Source organism: Haemorhous mexicanus, chromosome 3 (genome assembly GCF_027477595.1).
Source record: "Haemorhous mexicanus isolate bHaeMex1 chromosome 3, bHaeMex1.pri, whole genome shotgun sequence".
NCBI classification, from domain to species: domain Eukaryota; kingdom Metazoa; phylum Chordata; class Aves; order Passeriformes; family Fringillidae; genus Haemorhous; species Haemorhous mexicanus.
The window spans coordinates 48,668,384-48,693,334 of NC_082343.1; the positions used below are offsets into that span (position 1 = coordinate 48,668,384).

At 35.9% G+C, this 24,951-nt stretch overlaps 1 protein-coding gene across 1 annotated transcript; it reads left to right on the forward strand.

Annotated features, from left to right (window-relative positions):
* The first annotated feature begins 112 nt into the window (after positions 1-112).
* Positions 113-20,348, forward strand: EXO1 (exonuclease 1). Its single transcript, XM_059841694.1, has 13 exons — positions 113-417; positions 2,569-2,688; positions 3,581-3,704; positions 4,449-4,586; positions 4,809-5,021; positions 6,352-6,539; positions 7,398-7,494; positions 8,064-8,280; positions 9,222-9,477; positions 11,084-11,549; positions 12,105-12,206; positions 15,031-15,224; positions 17,016-20,348. Exons 1-13 carry the CDS (start codon positions 257-259, stop codon positions 17,155-17,157), a joined length of 2,418 nt encoding a protein of 805 aa, XP_059697677.1. The 5' UTR covers positions 113-256; the 3' UTR covers positions 17,158-20,348.
* Positions 20,349-24,951: the final 4,603 nt, after the last annotated feature.

Sequence of the window (24,951 nt, forward strand, 5' to 3'; positions counted from 1 at the left end):
TCCGCGCCCCTCGCCTCTCTGTCCCTCTCTCGCCCCACTCTCCGGGCAGCGCCGTCCCGCAACGAGGTACAGCCGCCGCTGCCGCGTAGGGAGGCGGCCCCGGGCCGGGATGCGCGGGGGCAGCCGCAGGAGCTGCTCGTGGCTCTGGCGCGGCCCAGCGCCCCGTCTGTGAGCTGAGATCGAGAGTGACCATCGAGAGCACAGAGCGCTCGGCTTTGTGTTCGCTCCTTTCTTTGTTTTCCCGCTCTGCGGCATCATGGGGATCCAGGGCCTGCTCCAGTTCATCAAGGAGGCTGCCGAGCCTTCCCACGTGAAGAAATACAAAGGAATGACGGTAGCTGTGGACACCTACTGCTGGCTGCACAAGGGCGCCTATGCTTGTGCTGAGAAGCTGGCTCGGGGAGAGCCCACGGATTTGTAAGTCTTTCTCACGTTTAAGTCTCAGCCCTTTTACAAACTAAAGTTTTGTCAACTTGGTGTTTCTTGAATCTAAAAATTATGTTACAGTACTTTCGCTTCTTGCTATTGATTCTGAATTCTGAGTTTAACTCTTTAGAATTCGAAAATTTTGGCGATAAATAAACAGCTTTCCAGCTGTGCAAAATTTAAAAAAACGTATATATTGGGGGAAAACTATCAATTTTTTTTTTTTGGTCAGGATACCCAAGGCTGAATTAGTTAGGGTTTTTTTCCTAGCATGAATCGCTCTCAACTATAACCTGGTTTCTCTGATGAAATTCTGTACGTGCAATTCTTTAATTTCAAGTTTAATATTATTTTCAGACACCTTTTTTGTATGCAAAGAGACTTTGTAAATACTTCTGTGATGAAAGTTGTAATGATGCCAAGGAATTTTGAGAGATATGTTGTGCTCTTAATAAGGTGTAAGCCTTTTTGCTGGACATACTATGCTTTTAGTTAAAGTAGTTTTTCTAGAACACATTTACACGGTTATAGTTCTAGGGAGGGAAATGAACAAAAATTGTGGTCATATTTCAGATTTACCTCCACACCTTAGATCAGGTTTGCATTTCTTGCTTATATCTGGAAATGTGGCTTGAACTCTTGTTTTAGATTGGATTTAGGTAAAGCTGGAAGGGGCCACAGGATGTCATCTCATGCAGGCTCCCTTAGAGAACCCCATTCCTTGGGGTTGTGTCCAGAGGGCTTTCCAATATCCCCAAAGAAGGAAGAGACTCGAAAACCTCTCTGGCCAACCTGTTTCTGTGCTTGCTTACTTGCACAGCAAGGAAGTTCTGTTCTATTCTAGCGGAATTCCCATGCTTTGGTTTCTGCATTCTTGTCCTAGTGCTTGGCACCACCCAGGGCCCTTGGATCCATCAAATGTTTGATTGGAGGCAAGAGAGAGTTGGTGCTTTGCAAATGGATTCAAATATTTAGTGCTCCTTGTGTTAATTTGAAGAACTGTGGAGTTTCAATCCAACCCTGCCTTGAAGGTAGAAGAGGTTCCTCAGAGTCTTGAGAATAGGATACACTTCAGCTGAGGGAAAAATTGACTGTCAGGAGAATTACTGGTGGGAAACTTTGGAATGGCTGAATTTGAATACATGAGTATGGGTAAATCTTGTTTCCAGGCACATATGATCCTAGACTGTCACCTTAACTGTAGTGTAGAGTCCTTTCATACTTTAAAATTCATCTGGATGAAGGTATTACATAGCTACAGTGCTATTTAGTCTTTCAAAAATCATAGTTATTTTTCTGTAGCTCTAAATCTAGTTTCTTCAGTGCTTGTATCCTTGCATTCTAAATGCTTCTAAATCCCACTCTCCTTCTCCTCCCTTCCTCTGTTGATGAAGTTGCCCTTGCTGTTTTAAATAGTGTTCTTAAAATTAAAAAAATTTGATTTTTTTTTCTTTGAACATTGCTGCAATATGCTTGCTTAGTGTTTACAACAGTTATTAGATTTTAGTTCTGTGCTGCTGATAAAATGTTCTCATATAGATCTGTAGAAATTACAGATAAGAAGATGAGAGGTCTGAGGGAATAAATAACATCTGGAATGCCCATCAAATATTTTTTCAAAAATTGGGTTTGAAGGCAGCAGAGGGTTGGAGAGATTAAATAACCCCATCACTTCCAACTCTACAGAAGTGCTTTTAGTCTGCCTTTCTGGAGAAAGATCATGTACTGTGCTTGTCTGCTTCCTGTTTCCCTGGCCATTGTGAATTGAGTTGCTGAAAGTAAAAAGGCAATCCATGTTTTAACTGGTTACCTTTTTGTCAGTACTGAATCCTGATGTAGCAAAATCAACTGAATTATACTTGAATTCCTATTTCATTTTATCTGGGAGAGAGGAGCAGTCAGCCCAGTTCTGAATTGGGAGGTGGATTGTTTCTCTTGGTAAAAAAATCAAAGAAATTGCATTCAAGTGTTCTTAGTTTTTTGTGATACTGGGGGAATGTGCAGCTTGTTATGATTTTTGAACAATAGTGGGTCCTAAACTACTTACAGTTCTCCTTTCCTGAAGCTGGAAAAGGTGTAATTGACTTGTGATTCACAATAAATTTTATCTCTCTTGTCTTACTTTTGTTGCTGTTGATACAGTTATGTAGCTTTCTGTATGAAACTTGTTCATATGCTCCTCTCCTTTGGAATTAAACCAATTTTGGTATTTGATGGATGTACCCTACCCTCTAAGAAGGAAGTGGAAAAGGCACGACGAGAGTAAGTACCGAACTGTATTGATTTGCAAGCAAAGCAGTTTTATCACTACAGTAAAAATCAAAAGCCTTCCATATAGGAAGTAAGTTCTTACAGGACTTACAGGAGGGTAAACCCTCCTGCAATGTAGTGTGATATTTTTTAATTTACATCTTCAATCATACAAACTTCTTAGAGGTTTTATTCCAAAAATAGAGATGCACTTCATAAATGAAAGCCATTTTATAAAGGAAGGAAGTAAGCCTTTGAGTAGTAGTTCCTGTCATGTATTAGAGGCTTTTAGTTTACCCACACTTGTGATCTCTTGACAAAAATATTTTTTCCCATTATAATTTTATTTCAAAATAGTATCCCTTTCCTCATCTTTCTCTACAACTAACAAGATAAAGTTGTTTCACATTTGGATTCAGGTCCCTATAAATGGGACTTTTCACTGAATCTATGACAGTTTTTCAGTAGTGGTTGTTATTTATGAGGTCTCATGAGACACGTGCTTTCTTCAGCGTGAAATTAACAATTTCCTATTTATGAAATTAAGTAAATTAGGTTATCTGTCCTCTAAATCAATAACTATCTAGTGTCAGATACTCCCAACTTCCATTAAGTCTATTTTACTGCAAGCTGAGTGGGTGCATTTCTTCTTGTACACTGATGATTTCAGTTCTTATTTGTCACTGTTTTCTGAGAAAATATCAATTTCAACATTCAAATCTAGTTGTCCTTGTCAGTGCAATGACCTAGTTACTCTTTTGTTTTAAAAAATTCTGCAGTAGTCTAGATTTGGAAGGTGTTATGATTTTCCCCCTTTCTTACCTGTCTTTCTTAGTCCCTTCTGCTCTTTGTTTTTTAAGTGAAAAATAATCTGAGATTGATGATATTTTTATCTTTCTTTTAGGAGGCGTCAAGCCAGTCTTCTGAAGGGGAAACAATTGTTGCAGGAAGGGAGACTGTCAGAGGCTAGAGAATGTTTTGGGCGAAGTGTAAATATTACCCATGCTATGGCTCATGAAGTTATTAAAGTAAGTTGTCAACATTATTGATAATACCAGTTAAAAAAAAAAAAAAATCTCTGCAATAGGTAGCATATCCTACTCTTCATTTTTGTGGCTACATCACTGCTTATTCTATTTAGGAAAGAAAAGTATTCCCACCTGCTCACTCTTTAATTGACTTGCATGTTATTGGATTGTGTTAGGCACAATTAACAAGCTTGAAGTGTATTATGCCCATTTGTATAAATAATGATGTGTCAAACAAAACACATCTATTCCTACCGCTATGAACTGAATTTGAACCTGTTTTACTTTTGCAGCACAAAAGAAACCAAATTTTTTATTGCATTTTTTCCCTTGTCTAGTTTCTGAGCATAGACTACAGAAAAAAATTTGTCTGATTAAAAATTGTTCTAATACTTTCAATGCAGTCATAGGGTCTTCATCAAAAAATATTAAGTTTGTTCTAGTACTGTTCTCCTTTGTCCAGAATATAACTTGCATGAGTTCAAAGCTGTCACCTGTGGTCAGATGCAGTGGCAATAGTGTTATAGGAAAGGTTGTTTCTGTAAACCGTATATAGATCTAAACTGCTTTGAAGATGTGTTTTTGAATGTGAAATATTGGACTCTTACTGAGGGCAGAATAGGTGTGTGATTAAAAAGGTTATGGTTTTGGCTTTTTAATGTAGAGGATTTTATGCTTTCAGATCTCTTAAGGTAATTACTGAAAATAATGCAAAGTACTTGTATGCTTCTTGTTTATGTACAGGCTGCACGAGCCCAAGGAGTTGATTGTATTGTTGCTCCTTATGAAGCTGATGCTCAGCTGGCTTATCTTAATAAGATTGGCATGGTTCAAGCTATAATTACAGAAGACTCTGATCTTTTAGCTTTTGGATGTAAAAAGGTATGAAGGAAAATACTAATAACCTTTACCTCTTGCTGATATCTGAAAAGCAGAGTTTGAAGTTGCCAAATATGTTTGATGTATGGATTAACTCTTCTACAGCAATTGTGGGAAACAGAATTCTGAGATGAGCATAGCACTTTGCCTCTCTGTTTCCACCAAGTGCAATGAACCACCTTATATGGCTGAAAATTATTGTTTTCACTTCCTCTTAATTGTCAGGTGTTTCTGAAAATTGACAAGTTTGGAAATGGACTAGAGATAGATCAAACTCGACTAGGAAACTGCAAGCAGCTTGGAAATGTATTTACAGAAGAGAAATTCCGCTACATGTGTATTCTTTCTGGTTGTGACTACCTCCCTTCAATTCATGGAATTGGGTTAGCTAAAGCATGCAAGTTACTAAAATTAGCCAACAATCCAGATATTATAAAGGTAAACTCAGTTTTGTTTCGTGTTTTGTTTTTTGGCTGCCTATATCACTATATATGAAATTTAACACTGAACTGAAAATATGAAGCATTCTTGTCTTCCTCCATTTTGAGGAGAATACTCAAGAAGTATTTTTAGTATTCTTAAAAAAGATGCTGGCCTAAACTTACTCAAGTGTTGAAGCTGATATATATTTATAAGAAAAATACCGAAGTGTAAACTTAGGTAAAGAATTGTTTTAATCCTTCGAGGGTATATTCTGTTTGAAGGGTAACTTAATTTTTTGTAAGACTTTGATATTTCCCCCCCTCCCTCATTACTGCTTTCTTCTGCTTCTGCAGATTAGTTATTAGAACTGCTCAATGAACTGTAACTTCTGTACAAGTGCAGATTTATATGTGTTGCGGGAGGGGCAGAGATTGAGAATCCTATTCATCACATATGTATGAATATGAACATTTCTATATTAAAAACAGTATGGAAGAAAAATGTGATATGATGCAAAACAAATTAATATAGGGTGGTTTTTTCTTGTCCAATGTATGAAATTAAAACAAATTTTGTATTAGGAAATACAGAGGCTAAGAGGATGGAAACAACTATTCTGTATGGGTAGTAAGGGAGTAGAGAGGTTAAGAACTACTAAGACTACCTCATGGGTCTGTCCTGGAGGCAGGTAAATCTAATCCATAAAGGCATTTTAATATGCAGTTTAATTAACTTAGTATGTTATCTTCTTTCTTAAATTACTTGTGTGTTTTAGTGAACTTTATCTTTTTCTCTCACAGACAAAGTACTATGATTTTTCATTTTAAAATATTCTGTATCATATAGAGCAGACATCAAAGTAACTGGTTTTGCTTTTGAGGAAGTAAAAGGGGAACTTTGGACTTTTCCTATGCAAATCATTATTTGCTTTAATGTACCTCTGAGCAAAATCCCAGAGTTTATTCTGGTTAGTTCTGCTTTTTTTCCATTTTAAGAGCACCCACATATTGCTTATATGTCCTGATAATATGAATGATAAAAATTTGATGTGTATAATCACCTTAAGGAGATTTGTTTTTCTGATCACATTTTGTATTGTTTTATTTATTGAAGGAGGTATAAAAATTGAATTGTCTTATTTTCGTAATTGTAGACAATTTGAGTGGGAAAAGAATGTTTGAAGTTCTGTTTTCTTTCTTTCCCCTATTTAAGTTGAATCTGCTTGTTGCAGTAGGACACTCATTGTACATTAAATTACAAGCAAAGATAATTAATATTTGAAATGTATTTAACCTTTCACATAACCTGTTAAAATGAAACAGTTGAGTAATATTTTTTTTGACAGGTTATTAAGAAAATGGGGCAGTACTTGAAGATGAATATAACGATACCAGAAGAATACATACAGGGTTTTACACGAGCTAATAATACATTCCTGTATCAGTTAGTTTTTGATCCTGTCAACAGAAAATTAGTTCCTCTGAATGCATATGAAGATGATGTTGATCCAGAAACACTAACTTATGCAGGACGGTATCCTTTGTGTTGAAAGGGCAGAATGGGGAAATAAGGGTGAGCTGATGTGGTATCTTACAATTTTCATTGCATCTGTGGTGTACTTGGATTTTTTTGTTGTTGTTGTTGCATCCCTGCTTTTATTATAGTTTTGCTTTTCTGCAGTCTTAAAACTTTTGTGGGGTTTTTTTTCTTTTCTCCTTTGCTCTGATTTTAATCAATTTTTTTTTAAGTGCAGGGGGTAACTAAATGACCTATTATTGATACAGACAGAAGCTATTGATCTGGTTGTTTTCGTTAGAAAAAAAATTGTTTAATACAGTTTAAGTATAAACTGTCTGCTTTGTGATGGTCTTGAATTTCTGCCTGTGTTGCCTGTTATAATCTCTTCCAGTTTAATTCTTGCAGTTTGTGCTCAACTCAAGTCTCTAATCTTAGCATTTCCTGTTATACCAGATCCCTCTTCCTATCGAAAAGGTAGCATTTTGCCACATCTGTGCAATGTAAATTTCAACATGTAAGATTAGGAAAATGAAGGAAGAAAGGAGACTAGTGTTAAAGTAGTTACTGGCTTTGAATGTTCAAGCCATCTGATCTCTGGCATTTGCAGAAATTAGGAAGGGGATAGTTACTGCCTCTCCTGCTGATAATTGAAGAATTTAATATTGACTTACATGATTTGCCAAAGACTGCAGATCTGTTACAACTGCTGTTACATCAGATTGAGCCAGGAGTAGTAGTATTAATCTTTCAGGTTAATATTCTAGCCATGCTTTTTAGCCAAAAAATGGGAAAGCAGCTGTTCTAACTTTCATGGTAGAGTTGTTGATATATAATGTAACATTCAGATATTTTCCTATACTATGATGGGAACAGACATGTTGGTGATGATACTGCTTTTCAAATTGCTATTGGCAATGTTGATATCAATACAATGGAACAAATTGATAGTTATAACCCTGACACGGCACAGGTAACATGTTTATTATGAAGTTAGTTATTAAGAACTTTATGTGGGTCTGAATGTTAATGGGAAAATACAATTGAGTGTTATCCACAAATGAATTGTCAGTGAAATCTATTGTGCTATTACAGAAACTGTGTGCTCCCACACATGTAATTCTCTTTTTTTTTTAAAGGTAAAGTTTTATTTTTCATGGCATTTAATATCTGTTTTACTTTCAGACTTATTTGCTAAGTCCTTAAATCTATTTACAGAAGTAACTGGTTTAAAGAGAAAATTCTTAGAGTCTTGGATTTCTTCCAAGAATAATCATCAATTGTTTCCTGAATAGTAATAAATTTTAAATTTGATCTGAGATGAGCAGTTAGTCACTTGTGCCATATTGAAATGAAGACATTATGGGAGCAAATCAAAAAGTATGAAAAGCATGAGAATTGTGGGAACAAAAAAGGTTTTTGTGGACTATGTCACTAGATGTACAAATGTCAGCATTTCCTTCCTTGTATGCTAAGTCAGGAAATCATATATAGAAGGCAAAATTATAAACCTGTGTCTTGGTTTTTAATTGTTTTTTGTAGCCTGTGCAGCAGAGAAGTTGTGGCTGGAATGACCAACGTGGTAATCATGTCAATAGCATTTGGAGCAGAGAATACAAGTTTGGCCCCACTGAAGATCCTGCTCCTCCTAAAATACACTTCCCAGAGAAACCATTAACCAAAGGCATGGAGAAAATAATTAGTGTTAAAGGACTAAAGCTTGCAGGCAAAGAGCTCTTGTCAAAAAGGCCAAGGAGTGGTATGTTTATATTACATAAGTATATGAACAACAGTAGAAGGCTGTGGGAAAAGAAAATATTTTATATTGTACTTTATGGTATGAGGCTTTAGAGGCTTAACTCTTGAGTGTTATTGTCTGTATTCTGTGTTCAACAAGCTACAAGACTAACAACCCATAATATTAAAGCCTGGGTGATGATTAAGGGTGACTTTCAACAGGACTTGATCTTAACGTTCTTTGGTTTGCTATAAAACTCTGGTGGTTTCAATTTCAGGTTATGTTTAATACAAGCTGTGTTTTGATATAGTTTTGGTTTTGATTTCTATCTTAAAATGGTTTGTGAAGAAGTTAAAACAACCTGGTTTTCCTAGCATTGATATTAGGCCAGACTGAAAATATAAAGAATATTTTCTGTACTCAGATTGTGCTGCATCTATCTCCTGTATAGGTACTCTTTATGCCAAATTTTTCACTTTCTCTAGTGTGTTTGTGTTATCTCATCTTCTATGCCACCTGAGTTGTAGGTGCTCAGATAAACTGTGGGCTTGTAATAGAAGGGGCACTTTTTGTTCCTATTGTGCTTTATGTTAAGTGTTTTCCACTGCTTCCTTTGCTTTCTGATTTGCTTTCTGCTGGAGCTTTCTTTTTTTCCTTTGGTACTCCTGATATCTTCCTATTTCCTCTGTTATCAAAGTCTGTAGGTAGTTTAGCAACCTGCTTCTAAATCAAATGTAGTTTCATTGTAATTGTTCTGCCTTCACTCCATCCACCTCTTCACTGAGTTATTTTTAAGGCAATGTACTAGAAAACAATGGCATTAAATACATCTAAACTCTATTTTCTTACCAGACATTACTAATATTTTTAAGCCTGTGAGAGTAAATATGTAATGCTTAGTTATCTCATAACTTGGTTAATTGTAGAATGTGCTTTTACAGTGATGCTTAAATTGTCTTTAGATTCAGAAGAAGTCTCAGATGGAGATCTGTTGAAGCAATATTCATTTTCAAAAACAAAAAGAGTCAAGAAGGAGAATGATAATGATGGTCAAGCACAAAAGAGTGTGTCAGCAATACAAGCCCTTGATTCTCCTGGAATTTCCATCACTCAAGAAAGCACTAATTCCCTACCCAGAGTTAGAAATAAATTTGCTTCATTTTTACAAAGGAAAAACAAAGAGAAGGATGCTGTAATTGTTCCAGGAACGAGAAGCAGGTATGCTTATGTCACGTGTTTTCAAAAGTAGCAAAATACTGTTTGTTGAATGGCCTGAATACTGAAAATAGGAAAAGTGCTACCTCAAACTTTTTGTGCAACTCTATTGCATCTCAGCTGAGATGGTGGATCCTTTGTGCTAGGCATGCTGTCTTTTGGAAGACATATAATGTTGATTTTTTTTTTTTTTTTTTTTTTTTTTTTTTACTGCTGAAGTGAAGACTGAGACTATTTGTAGAATGGTTTGGTTTGGAGGGGACCTTAAAATCATCTCATTCCAACCCCCCTGACATTGTCAGGATACCTTTTTCTAGACCAAGCTGCTCAGAGATCCATCCAACCTGATCCTGAGCACTTCCAGGAATGGGCATCTGCAGCTTCTCTGGGCATCCTGTTCCAGTGCACTACCACACTCACATTCACCACAAGGTGAAGAATTTCTTCCCAGTATCTAATTTCAGCCTCCTTCAACTTAAAATCGTTCCCTCTTGTCCTGTTGTTACATGCCCTTGTTAAAGTCCCTCTCCAGCTCTCCTTTAGGCTCCCCTGTAGGTACTGCAAGATGCTATAAGGTCTTCCTGGAACCTTTTCTTCTCTAGGCTGAACAGCCTAGAGAAGAAAAGCTTCCTCAGCTGTTCTTTGTAGGAGAGGTGCTCTGGCCCTGTGATCATTATGGTGGCTCTCAAGAAAATATTAAATATCTCTGGGTATCAAAATTAAATAGGAATTGGGTGGGGTTTTTTTCCAGGTAAAGGACATGTGATATATCTCAAAAAACCAAGGATAGCTACTTGTGGCAAATATATAAGCAGTTAATGAATTCATGGACTTGAGTTGATGGGGCTTTTTGTTTATTTCAATAAAGCTAATCCTGGTCATACTCAATGACAAATATCTATTCTTATCCCATCGCATTCCGCTGACACTACTGATCTCTGCAGCATCACTTTGAGAACAGGGACTTTGTTAGGTTTGGGTTTTTTTTCCATTTAGTCCCATTTGGTCACATCTACTTGAATTTGTTTTACAAAACATTATCACAATTTGGTCTATTATTGTGTAATTTTTATCTTAAATAATCAGAATATTTTTGAGCAGTGCAATTTTACGGAGCAGTCTTAATACCTTAGTTTTAAAGCACATCTTTCTGAGCTGAAAGTTTTGGAAAGTTTTTTTATTGCATGAAAAATTAAGAGCTGTCACTGATTATAGGTTCTTACCTAAATCTGTGCTCAGTATTCTCAGGAACAGCTGCTATACCATAGGAAAAAAGTAGTAAGGTTCTATTTTCTTTGAGTTGTGCTGAAGTATTTCACTACTAGCTTTATCATCATTAATTAATATATTCTTCAATTTTGTAGGCTTTCTAGATGTTTCTCATTCCAGTGAAGAATGCCATTTTTATAGATGCTGTTATGCTCTTATGCTCTTTTTTTTTTTTCCTGCTAAATGTCTCCCTGAAGGACTTTTCCTGTTGCCAAAATAATTTGTCTGCAAGTATACCTTGAAAATAAAATTGATGGATAAGAGACAATGATGCAAATGAGTATGTCGTCATCAATAACTTTCTTCCCCCTTGCTTTCACCTTTTTTTTTCTCTTTTTAGGTTTTTCTGCAATGATGCAGTAATGTTAGACAGTAGAACAAAGAAGGAAGGTGATGATCTAACTGAAGATGCTGAGCAGGACTGCCAGAAACAGGAAGGAAAACATGTAGCTGAAGATGTTTCTAGTTTTTCAGAAACTGAAAAATCATCACAGACTGTCTTTACATCTCTTGGAGAAATGCAGAAAAGTTGTCCCCAGTGGTACAGCAGCCTCAAAAGTAACTCAGGAAATCTTGGTCTACCTCACACTGTATTTTCACAGCAGTTTCACCAACAGAGAAACAACTGCATTGTATCCCAGGAAGATCAGATTAATGCGGCAGTGTGTAATGAACCGGAGGAAGAGTCCTCCCCGTTAATAGAACTGGAACAGTCATCACAGTCTCAAGGGTCTTGTGAGCCATCAGAATGCAGTTTGGAGTCTTCAGAAATCCTGCAAGTGTCCAACAACAGCTTAGGTGCAAAGGTAAGAAAATTAGACATTATTTCAGCATTTGTTTTCACTTGAAATTATAAAAGAAATTATTCAGTGATGTCTCCTTTTCAGAATGGTGCCCTAGAGATGATGTAGCTTGTGCTAACCAAACTTATCTCTAAATAGATCATCAGGGATGATCTATCTCTAAATAGATCATCAGGGATGATCTCTCTCTAAATAGATCATCAGGGATGATCATATGTCAATGCTTAACATAATTGTACATAGTGGAGTGATATACTAGCTTAAATAAAATCTGTCCTCTGGTTTTAGTTTGCTTTGAGTTTTCTGCTGCTATCACTGCAGTGCCTCAGAAAAACAACTGGTAGGCAACCTTTTGTTCTCTGCTTTTAGTCCCTGAAGTGCTTTCAGAAGCATATGCATGCCTTTGTAGTGTTGCTTGCTAAAAGCCAGGTTTTTGTATGAATTCTTAGAACTGCTGAAAACGTTGTAGCTTAAAGAATATACATGTAGATATGAAAGCATATATTATGTTTACAAAAAGACAACCTGTTTTAAAATCAGATCAATTTTCTCTTGAAGGAATCTGATTCTAGTTCAAAACTGAATGATGATCAATGTTCTCTGTCTGAGCTATTTTCTGCTGTTCAAACTAACAAAAAAAATACAATCATAAAGACCAAGGTAAGAATTCTTTAATTTTATGAGCTTTACTAAACTCTGAAAATCAGTTTCTACTAGTTCATTTTAGAACTTGTAATGAAAGACTTAAGCAATGTAAATGTTGACCAGACAAAGCTTTATTCTTGTTCATCTACCCTGGAGCTGAGATGAAATATAACCACCTATAATTGATAATAGAGTTGCAACTTGTTTGGGGATTTTAAACACTTCAGTGTAAAGTAAGCCAAGGTAAGGCAAGAAAATCCATTTCAGGTTCTGTGATATAAATTGCAGTAATGTTCACAGTCCAGATACAGTCACAAGATGCAACTGTAATTTGACTTCTCTGTGTTTGCTTGTATGTATAAGAATAAACTTATGTTCCTTGTCTGTGGAACATTGCTAAGAGCTTAATATATTTATCTAGTTGATAACTTCTAAGACCTTAACAGCTCTGACTCCTTAGGTGTTGTCATGAGAATTGACCAAAAGATTTAAGAGGCAGATGTTTTCTATGTATGCCCCCTAGTAAGTTTTTGTGTAGACAGACTAAAAATCAAAAGCTTCTCTCTGCCAGACAAGAATATTGTGTGTTTTGTAAAATAGTGACATCTTGTGGTTATTGTTAGGAACTTATCTGTTAAGGAGCAAGTTACATTTGTATTTTGGAACATTAACATTTTTCCTGCTTTTCCTCAACAAGACTGAGCAAGGAAATCATCCTGACATTCAGAATTTTTATTACTTTGGTTTTAAGGCTGTGTTTAATATGTTTTATATTATTTTACTCCCCTTAGAAGGTATATTGGGAGAATGACTGACTATATTAAATATTGGGGGATCACATTATGGAAGTACTGATGTAATATAAGCATCACGTAAAAACAGAATTTCATGCTTGGAGCCCTTCAGAAAACAAAAACTGCTGAAAATCTGAGGACAATAGGGTTAGTCTAAAACAAGTGGCCAGTAGGAGGATTTCCACCACTTATTGCCGTGGCCATGAATTCTCTCTTCTTCTGTTATGTGCTGGGAATAATAATTATAAAGAATTATATCAGAAAACTGGCTTGGCCAAAATGTAACCTGACAACAACCACCAAAAGGTCAGTCATGTTGTAACTTGGGCCCACCTAGACTCTTGGACTTCTGTGAGTTGTCACACCAGTAAGACTATGGGAGAGCAAAAGCAGAGATAAAGAGCACCACTTTTGGTTCAGTTTTCTCTTAGAATTTATTAAAATCTTGTTAGGATGTTTATTAGGATCCTGCAAGTGTAAAAAAAGGGAAATATGTGCTGTTAAATACAGCAGAAGATACCAAAGGGGAAAATGATTTCCAGATTTAGGGAAGAAGCAGTTAATCACATAATACCTAATTTATTCTGATTTTGGTAAGCTCAATATCAGCTATGTGGATTTACTTAGAGAAATTTAATAACTGGGGGAGGCAATCTGAAAAGTTTGTCAACTCTAATAGTGGTTCCAGTCCAAAATAGGCAGTGCTACCTACTCAGTTCTAATATCAAAACAAGTAGAAGCTTTTTACTGAAAAATGTCTATGTGATACAGAGCTCCCTAAGACCCCAAGTTTTTTCCTATGATACTATTTCAGATGTGCTTTTTACTGCTAATTATTTTTCACAATTACTGTAAGCTCAGCAAAGAGTCTAATACTGATAACAGAAAAGAACATTCTGCTCTGGCTTTAAATTTCTTAGCCTACTTTTGGGATAGCTAAATTAAGTTCTAACTCAGATGTAATTCAGTACTACAGGGATATGTAGGATTTAGGTGCCTTCATAGGCTGCAAAAATACCAAGGTGACTGATAAAAAGCAAAATACTATAAAGCAGGCAGTTCTAAGATTTTATTTTATTCTTCCTAGTATTCTTGTTCCAATTTTTAGCCTATGTTCTAAACACTTTTTTTCCCTCCTTGGAATACCAAGATCTGCTCAATATATTTAGATAGAAACAATGCAATTTCAGTAGTAGAATCACAGAATCATTAAGGTTGGAAAAGACCTTTGCAGTCAGGTCTAGCTGTCAATCCAGCACTACCATGTTCACCATTGAACTGTATCCTGAAGTGCCATATCCACACAATTTTTGAACACTTCCCAGAATTGTGATCCTACCACTTCTCTGAGCAGCCTGTTCCAATGCTTTACAACCCTTTGCAGGAAGAAATTTTTCTGAATATCCAATCTAAACCTCCCCTGGTGCAACTTGAGGCCATTTCCTCATGTCCTATTAGTAGTTGCCTGGAAGAAGAGGCCAACCCCCACCTGGCTACACTTTCCCTTTAGGTGGTTGTAGGGAGTGATGAGGTCATCCCGGAGCCTCCTTTTTTCCAGGCTAAACATTCCCATCTTCCTCAGCTGCTCATCATCAGACTTGTGCTCCGGACCTTTCACCAGCTCTATTGCCTTGTCTCTTGACTCATTGTCTTTCTTGTAGATAGGGACCAGGAGTTGATGCTCTTAAAATTTTAAAAGATGGCATTACCTGAGAGCACAATAAATAATCTTCAAACAGATGAAAAAGTAACTATTCAGTAGGTTTTAAAAACTGAATTAAAAATAAATTAGTATTTACAATTTTAATATGAAGACTAACGAAGCAGGTTTGCCAGTTCTTATAGCTGCAGTATGTCTTGTGTTTGAGATGCCATGTTTTAGATTATAGACTATCTAAATATACTTTGTGGTGGCATTTCAGATTGCACTATCTCAACACAATGTAAAACACTTTTTTTTTTTGATTATGAGCTTTGCAGCATGGTATCTGTTGCTTGCAGATTGTAATTTTAACCATGTGTACGGCAATATTAAAATCCCACAGGTTCCTGGATTACGTAAATCCAGTAATATAAGGTCACATATGATAACAAAGCTCAAACCACTGATACCAGCTAAAGTAAGTGGACTAAGCAGGAAACTGTCACCTGTGCAGAAGAGAAAGGACTGTGATACTGAAAATAAGATGGGGCTGCAATCTACTATTGGGGAACTCTGGAAAAGCTTCCAATTTAGAAGGTGAGTTGCTTTAACCCTTTACTTAGTACACTGCATGCTTTTTTCTCTAAGAAACAATTTTCAAAGCAGACCCTATACATGTTCTTCATACAATTCAGTAAGGATAACAGTGCAAGATTAGATATTTTCTATGTAGGATTTATAACTTCCTAAGCTTGATGTAAACATGAAGCATGGTTTCTTGTAAATGTGTTTTTATAATTAGTTTTTTCTTTCTAACCAGGAAAAACTCTCAGCTAAAATTTGTTTACTGAATTTTATTAGTTTACCATACTTGATATGAAAATAATTGACCTTGTTTGCCATCAAACACCAAAAATCATTTTTTAACCTAAATGTAAAAGCTGCATTGAAGTTGCTAAATTTAATTGAATACAAGACTGCTTCTATTTAACTCTGTGTCCCTCACATTTGGAGATGGCTGATTGTCAGAAGTATTCTGCCTTCAAGATGACAGTGAACTGATGGAATATTTCTGTTAGCCTGGAATATCTGGTTACAAAAGACATTCTTGCAAATTCTGTTGCTTTTCCTTGTGGAGTTGACTTTTCTAACTTGAACTTTCTGCAAATAGCTTCAAGGTTTGAATTTGAAGGGCAACTAATATTTTTTAAAAGTACAACAGAATCTGAAGTGTAGTTATTCTGACTTAACACTATCTCCATGGGCTCAGATAAAAACTCCTGGTGACAAAGTTTTCCCAGCTTTAAGTAGCAATCTCAACTTTGAATAAATAAGACCTAATTTATTCGAATACAATTATTTTCACAAACTTGAAACCAAATGTGAGTAGCACAAAAGTATTCTTTGCACTGAGTAGTAAATGTTGATATTGGTGATCATGTGTTAATTCAGATGAACGTATTTTAGTAAGTTTGGGCCTTAGGGTAGGTTATTATAAACATAAAACTGCTTTCTGTTTAAAAAGTATGACCTAAAGTATTTACATTTTTAGAAATCTTACTAAGAATGATTGACAGTTTCAAGGAGGAAGTGAAAGTGGTTTTGTATCTATTGCTTGACCTCTATTTGGGAATGTCTGACTAGGGTTGCTCACAGGGAGAAAATTCCTAAATTTGGATTTATCAGAATACAGGCAGATAGACCAGTGTGAGCCTAGGTGGCACTCTGCTGATGGTTGCAAGACTTGGTTCCCACCATGCACATTTTATCCTTCCAGTTTTGGTTGGTTTGTAACCTCTGGGTGTTTATACTGGGGATATAAATTTTTCTATTACTTCTATGTAAGCAATAATTTATTAGCTTTTAGGGGATTTTTTTCTCAACACATTTCACAAATTGGGCTTTTTGCTGCTAGGACTTGCTTAGCTCTTTTTTTTTTTTTTTCCAGATTTTAAGATGTTTCTAAATTAGCCATATGTTTTAACAATTGTTACCTTATGGCAAATGCATCATGTGGGACACTAACCTGTTCTGCCTCAATGTCAAGGCTCACAGGATATATATAAAACTACACTTACTCAGAAGACTTAAATGTTAAGGAAGGAGGTACAGCCCAAAGCAGGATGGGCTACATGCAGTCTTTGATAAGTAAAGCTAACAGCTGTCATTCTGTCACTTTCAGTGAAGTTGTTCAGTTGTACTAAAATTGAAATTAAAACTGCATCAGAAATTTTTACTTTTTTACTTATTCATAGGTGGAGTGGGTAGTTAGGTGAGGGGTCTTGCTTTGTTTTAACCTGTATAGTCTTACAGGCCTGTGGTTAGAAACACAAAATATCATAACATTCTTCAATTTTATTTTGTTTTTTCTTTGGTTTTTTTGTGCAGAGAGTATGAAAAACTTCCTTCTTGTAGAAAGTCAGATCCTTTGTCTCCAATCAAAGATAATATACAGCTCACTCCAGAAACAGAAGGAGAAATCTTTAATCATCTGGAACACAGTCATGTTCAAAGAGCTATATTCCAGTGAACTGCATGCTGTTCATGATGGGATGGATTTTTAATCATTGTCAAAATTTACCTTGTGGATATTTCATCAGTATATAAAAGATGCTTTGAAAACCAGCAATGTACTTTAGCCTGACTATTGATTTATTATCTCTTTTATAAAAGCTGAATTCAAAGGTACAGTTCTATACTGACTGGAATAAAATAATTCAGATTTCTCTGATCTCTTATTCAAAGTCCCCATGCTAAATTTTTCTCCAAACACTTTTAGTTGCCCCTGGGCATTTGTATGTCTCACACACAATCCAAGTTTCTACAAGAGCAGCAGAAAAAGTTTGTGTCTTAATTTGTAATAATTGATGGTTTTTGCCTCTTTCTTTTTTCCTCTTGAGGCTAATCTGGCTTCAATACAGGTTTAAAACTGCTGTTAAGTGTGCACAACAGTCTGCAGTATACTTCCAGCAGTCTGATAACTATTTCTTTTCCCTGTAAGGTAAGATTTGCTCTCTTGAATGTTGGCTTTCTGTGTGGTTCAGTCGTGTTGGTGGTAGGAATAACTGGGGAAAGGAAATGCAGAAAGGAATATCACAAATATCTGGTCCCCAAATTGTCACATTAACAGAATGCAATCCAAAAAAATATAATGTATTCTTCTGTTTAACATGTCTGTTTCACATTTAGATTCTTCTCCAACAACAGACACCCAAAATGCCAGTCCTCCAAGGTAGGGTTACAAAATAGCATTGTCATCACAACAGGCCGAGCTTCAGTGTTCAACTAAAGGAAAAGAATGCGGGAGACTAGAGCCCTTGCTGTGTTTGATTCCATTGCCATGAAATAGTATAATGGGATTTCAGATTTTTACCCTGCAAATCAGGATCTGAGTCACTGTTAATGGTATGCTTGAAACTTTCCTATTTTTAGGAGTGGATAGTATTTCTGCAGCAGGTAAAGGTACAAAAAGATATCTTAACCTGTGAAATACATAGTTTCCATTCGTGAGATTTAAGCTTTCCCTCAGCCTTTGAGCTTTTTGCAAGAGTTTCAAGTTTGAAATCACCTATGAGAGGCAGAGGTTTTTAGGTTGCAATCAATTTTTTTTTCTCCCGAGAATTTCCATCTATGAAACTGAAGTGACCACCTGAATTAAATTACAAAGAAGCTGCTTAAAAGAAAAATTTGATCCACAAATATGTGGGATCAGCCCTCTTATTTCTACGTTTGTGTTGAAGGGATAGGATACAAGGAATTGAAGCAACGATGCTCTAGGACAGGCTTTCTCTCATATGTGTACCACCAGAAAATCCCTACCACGGAAAAGTAGTATTTTACTGTTGATCTTCAGAGAGGACTGCGTCAGGTAGGGTGTTACAAATGTAGGCCAGGGATAAATGTTTCCAGTCATAGAACTGTTGCTTGGGATGAATTTTTGTTTGTTCCTACAAATATAATAAAAATTACAGAATGAGTCTTTGAAGGGAAAACAGAAAAATAGTCTGTCTTCTAATAAATAATCCATTACTTATTTATTAGTGTGGGAGTCACAAGGTTTTTAGTACAGTGCATTCTTGCCTTTTTCCTGCCTCTTCAGTTAAAGGGCCACTTGTTCCTGCCTTAGTGGATCATCATAAGAGACAAACTACTAGTTTTTGTGCTATCGAGGACAGGTGATTTTAAGGGATTATCTTATATGTGTGTTCTTAAAGCAGATTTCTTAAAAATACTTCTGTATATTTCCTGATTTGTGTTTTGGAGATCTTGGGTATTGGCTTCACATTACAGAGGATTCTTTTCAGAAATAGAGGCATCTGATACAGTATTTGTAAACATGCAGCATGTGTAAGCATATAATAGCATTTAAGTTTTATACTTCTAACGTGGAGTTATTGTGTTGGTGTTTGCTCTGTGGAAGGTACAATAACATAAATGCAAATGAATTGGTGCAAGACTTCATTCCTGAGTTTAATAGGGTAGGGTTAATATTCCAAAGTAAAAATTATTACTTATCAGAATAGGAGAAATGATTGCAGGTTATGATGGCCTGGGGAGGATAAAATATAATACAGTGAAAAGAAAAAGGAAAAAAAAAACATGGAGGAAAGAGTTTGGTGATTTTAAAAAAGCAGGCATTTTAAAGTTGGGTAGTTGGAAAGCAAGAAGTGAGTAGGAGGAATTGAAAGCAAATGGCAAACAGAGGCATGACTGTGTTGCTTGCTTTGTAATCTCATAAAATAGTAAATATACCTTTTTAATATCTATAACTAATATTTCTAATTTTATCAGCAGGACTTCAGAGTATTTTTACAAAATTGATGGCATTGCTAAACCATATTAAAAGGGTATATCTGGCCCAGAAAAACGAAATTTACTAATGGTGGTCTAATCAAGCTTCACTTTTGAAAGTGTTGGCTGGCCTTCAAAAGAATTCCTTCATCAGAATTCTCATATGACCTATAAATATGCAGTATCACAGAGAATTAATGTGAGAGTGTGATCATCCAAATCCAGTCATGGTTTTGAAACTACAGAGGACTTGTCCAAGTTCAACTGAGTATTTCTGACTAAATCTTTTTATTCCTTCTTGCACAAATCAATACAGTAGAGTCATTTTTATGATTGCATGTGAATAAGGATGTTTTGAGGTCAATTAGCAGCTATTAGCATCCTTTTTTTAACAATTAGCTAATTCATTTTAGATATTTCACCTCACCATTCTTTCTCCAATAAAGATGATTTTAAATTAGCTAATGCTAACTTTAGTGTATTAAAACCATTTTCGTTAGCAAACACAATGACCTTCAATGTTCACCTGAATTACAGTGAACATTTTTTTAAAAGTTTTAGGTAGAACTAAATAAGATAAGTATTGATTTGTAAATAATTTCTAGTTTATATATAGAGAACACTGATTTCTGAGATTGGTTGCTAAATGCAAGAAACCATTAAACATTTTTGGTGGGGTTTTGTTTAGGGGATTTTTGTTGTTGTTTGGTTGTTGTGTAAATAAGGTAAATTGCTAAGCAAAGTAGAGTTCAGTTAATGGTCTAAAATCTGGTCAAAACTAAGCTGTATTGTCCTGTGTCCAATATTATATGTATGTTCAGAGGCTTAAATAAGCTAATGTTTGTATTGGCTTAAAAGTCTGCTTCTTGGAGGTCAGTCACAGTGAGAACATCCATCTTCTCACTAAACTATAAAAATTATACAATTTTGGAGGCTTCTGTGGTTTGTCTTGTTTTTCTTGGTTCCCTGTGTCTGGCATGCACATTTTGCCAATGCCAGAATCATGAAGTGATATCAGTTGCACAAATTTCTGTCTGACAATAAAGACCAAGAGATGGTCAGTTTTCTTCATGTTAATGTGGATTTTGCCCACTTTGATTTCACAACATTTAGTAGCTTCAGGCATGCAAGAGCATTATGCTCCTATGTTCTTGTCAGTATTTTGAAATTAAATTTCAGCTGGCTTTGAAGAAGAAAAAAAAGCATACCTACTGGCAGTGCTTAGCTGAATAAATACAAACTACATATAAATATCACCATATTTGTACTAATGCATCTTTTGCATATCCTCAGGTTTCTTTTTTAAACAATACTTTAAAACACATAAAAGCTTTGCATAACAGATAAGTTAGGGTAGTCAAAGTGTAGTTTTGGGGTTGGGTTTTTTTGGTTTGGGGTTTTTTTTGGCTGCCATTATGGTATTTCCTCAGCAAAAAACAACACGAAAGACTCCCCTTCTTTGCCCTAGACCACTTTTTGATTTGTTTACATATTAAACCATCAAAATCCCTTCTTATCTACTTTTCAAACCAGCAGTGGCAAGTGGAGAGAAGGAATTTTGTGAATTTTCTGGAAAAGTTACAATAGTCCGCAGTAGCAATTTTCCCAAAACTAATGATTGTTTGGTCTGTCTTCAAAACAGTCCACTGAAGATTTCTGTAATTTCCCAGGTTATAGATTATTATTCTAATCTTATTTACTCAACCTTGAAGTTAGTTCACTGACGTCATTACTTGTCTTCAAGGGAACACTGACTACTGAGCTTTACAGCTAAGAATTTCTGTTTTCATTCCTTCTTTCAAGTTTTAGACTTGCTTCATAGTGATGGCATGAAAGTGGAACAGTAATTTAAAATATATTTATTCTACCTCTCCTCCTCTACAGCAAAGGACAATATTGAGGAGATGTGCAGCCCCACTTTTATTTTCCCATGCAGTTACACAGCTATAATTAAGCACTAAGAGACTGTGATACTAGATGCCTGAGAAAGTTCTATTTTTTAGGTGTTTCAAAAAAAACAGCCAAACTTGCTGAATTTGTTTCATGTTTGCCCAGTACCAGGTGTAATAGACCACTGACCTCTGGTGAGTATTTGAAAAACAAAATCTTTCAAATTCTGCTAGGAAATCTCATTAAGATCTGTTCCAAATCCTCTTCAAAAAATACAATTTAAGGCAATACAGCTAAGTAAGAGTAGGGGAGGTGCTGCCAATTATTAGTATTAATATTTAGACTACACTGGTCTAGAGCATTCACTAAGACTATTTTCATAACCAAATATAAATAGTAAATTACACGTTGCTACATGTAAAGTTTTAGAGCCAGTTGTGAAATCCAATTAAGAGGTGTTCAATTGCCTTTCATGAAACAGTGTTTCAGCCTAAAAGTATGGAGCACTTTATTTTGCACAGTAAATCAGAGCTTACTCCTGATTTGCTGGCATGCCTTGTAATAAAGGAAAGGACATATTTACAAACAAATCTACACCTGAACCCAGCTTTCACCAGGAATGACTCTGAACATACATCTTCAGCTGAACTGTTCAAAAAGCTATCCCACCATCACCAATTTTAAGCCAAATAAAGCAGTTCTGGAGTACAAACATTTTATGCAGAATGTATAAAGTGCTTCTTCCACTCTCCTTGACACTCTCCAGTAGCAAGGAGTACTGTTTTGGGCACCATACTTGAAGAAAAATGTGGACACCCTGGAGACAGTCCAGAGAGAAGTAAAAAGAATGAGCAACAGTCTGAAGGCAGTATGAGGGAGGGTGGAAGGAGTTGGCATTGTTTAGTCTAGAGTAGGGAGAACTAAGGAAAGATGGGATGTCAGCCCATAAACAGTGAACACTGTTTCTGCAAAACAGAAAATATCAACTATAGATTGGGAGCCAAGCAATGAAAAGTACACAGCAGGGGAGCTTCAATCTTGTGGCTAGAGTAACTTTCCTTAAATAAATTGGTCAAACGCTTAATAAAGTTTTTTGGCTACATTTCATTTTCAGTTTAAAAATTAAGTACTGGTATCTGCAAAGATGTAAAGCACAAGTAAACTCTGTATATAAGCTGTAACTTCTAGGCCAATTCAGAAGCCTTAACAATAAACTTTCTAGGATGTCTAGAAGATTGTTTTGTTAAACAAGTGCCTGCAGTTAAGTCATGCCCACTTAGCATGACAGCATGCTAGTTGCTGAATGCAACGGAGTTGAACAAATTAATGCAAAGTTTATAAGTAGTGGGACTCTATTTTCATTTGGGTTTTTATTTCATTTTTCAGACCAACAAGAATTGGTTTCTTGGGGTAGAAGTGGTTCCATCCCAATTTTTAATAGAATTATTTTCTTCTTGTGGACCACTGAAAAGAGGTATTAATTTTGCTCACAGATGTGGTGTAGTTAATTTTGTGTAAGACCTGACCGTCTTTCTATTCTGAGTCTATAATGTTTCCAGAATTGAAAAGTGGCTTTAGCACTTCTAAACCAGCTGTTCTGAATCTTTTCATGGTTAATGAGGAAACTGGTTTTCCCTTTTTGTATCAATCTTCTTTAATTCTGAATGTTTTGGACCTGAGTTTTCAGCCCTGTCTTCTTGCTTCATTCCTACTCCTTTCTAGGGATCTAAATAATAAATTTACTAAGTATAAGTAAACCAGAACATTAGATCTAGATATGCACATTGAAAAATCATAAAATTAAAGGATATTTTAGGCTCATATCCTTCTGAACTGAAACATGGATCTTTATACTTCTTGTGCAGGGAGGAGTATTTATATCACTCACATTTGTTTTATTTGTGGTTCTAGAGACCTGGTAGCTTGGAAGAGACCATTTACCAGTGATTTGCAAATGCATCTAGTCAGAAAAGAGGACCAACCTGGGCTCCCCTTCCCAGAGGGCTAGAAGTCATCAGATAGAGTAACTTCCTCTACCTGCCTATCACAATTGTATTTTACTTTTACTTTATGTACCTTCTTAACTCCTTAAAGGATGCAAGTTTTCTGAAGTACTTGCTGTCACATACAACTGTGGTGAGAATAAATTCTGAGTTGCAGTCATTTAGCTTTCATAGGTCTCAATAACAGATCTCAAAGCAACAACGGTCAACAGTACTGTCCTCATTTAAAAAAAAAATAGAAACTATTTGGACTGGCTTGGAGGATTAGCCACTGCTCTCTTCTCAAACAGTGAGAGAGTAAAAAATAGCACATAGATACTTTGAATGACAGTTCTGCACCTCAACAAGGAGACATCATTCCTGAAATCACCTTTGAAAAGTACGTCAGCAATGAAACTTTATTATAAGACTACTAATGTGAGCTTCTGCAGTGGGTCACAGATGGTCAGAAAGGAATTGTATAAACATACAAGCCCAGAAATGTCAATTCATAAAGTTGACTATAAACTTAAAATCAGCTTTTAGGAGATCTAGTAAAACTACTGCCTCTTGATTTATTTTAGGTTCTGCACCAGAAAAGCGAAACAAGGGGAGTTGAATAAATAGGGATATGTAAAAAAGAAGAGGAGCAATGTCCAGCCAATTAGAACTCGCCTCTAATTCCAAGAAAAAACATTAATCTCATTACCCTTCCCAACTGGCCCTGCTTGCATATAAACAGGTGATAAAACAATATTCTTAGAGAGCAGCTACATTTCAGCTGGAGAGCAAAGATGCACGTTTGTTCTGTACAATACTAAATGAACAGACAGCACAAGAATGCATCAGTGCAGTGAGTTATACGTCTAAGCCTCCATTGTCTGGAGTCTAACTTATAAAGCTGCTTCTGCACTTGAGACGTGTGCCTAATATAGCTGTGGGTGAGAGCGTCTGAACATTCCTCAGCTGTGCCTGCAGCAGGAGGAGTGCAAAAATGTTGAATCTCCCACATTTATAGCTGTTGTGAAATGCTGGCATGCTCTAGCAATCAGCATTAATACTTGAGTTTGTTTTATAGATTTCTTATTTAAATGTCACTTAATTAAGTTTTAAGAACTTAAATCTCCTATATGTGATGTGGATTTAGATGTGAGCTTGCTTGTGTCTGTATGAATGTTGGAGATTAAGAGGCTGAACTAGGAGTTTTCTACAGCTCTTAAATATTTGTGGGTCAGCCTTTAAGTATTGCACATGTGTAATTAACTTCTCTAGTGCTGCCTTCCTGGGCAGCTGCAGGCTGTACAAATGTAGGTTGTATGTGGGTACAAAAACAGATGATATACAGTTGTTTCTATGATGCCACTGAATTCACACATTCCAGAGTTTAATCATCAAGATAAATATTATAACTTAATGAAAATTAAAACAGAGATGACTTCTGAAGTGAGGCACTGCAGTGTATGTGATAAACTATTTCAAAGAAATCACTAGCCAGTGAAATCACTCAATTGGCTCCATTTGTCCTTTTACAAAAATAGATTTGGTGTTGTGCACTGAGAAGTCTATTCCAGTTGTACTGCATGAGAATCCATTATTTATAATGGATTTTTAGGGGGAGGTTTTTTTCCAGGACAGATTAAATACTTGGACTTCAGGACTGT

Bases quoted from the DNA above. Each gene is read 5' to 3' on its own strand.
- EXO1 (XM_059841694.1), top strand. From the start codon at position 257: ATGGGGATCCAGGGCCTGCTCCAGTTCATCAAGGAGGCTGCCGAGCCT. The intron at 7,495-8,063 runs GTAACATGTTTA...TGTTTTTTGTAG, and splicing joins ATAACCCTGACACGGCACAG to CCTGTGCAGCAGAGAAGTTG. The intron at 15,225-17,015 runs GTGAGTTGCTTT...TTTTTTGTGCAG, and splicing joins AAAAGCTTCCAATTTAGAAG to AGAGTATGAAAAACTTCCTT.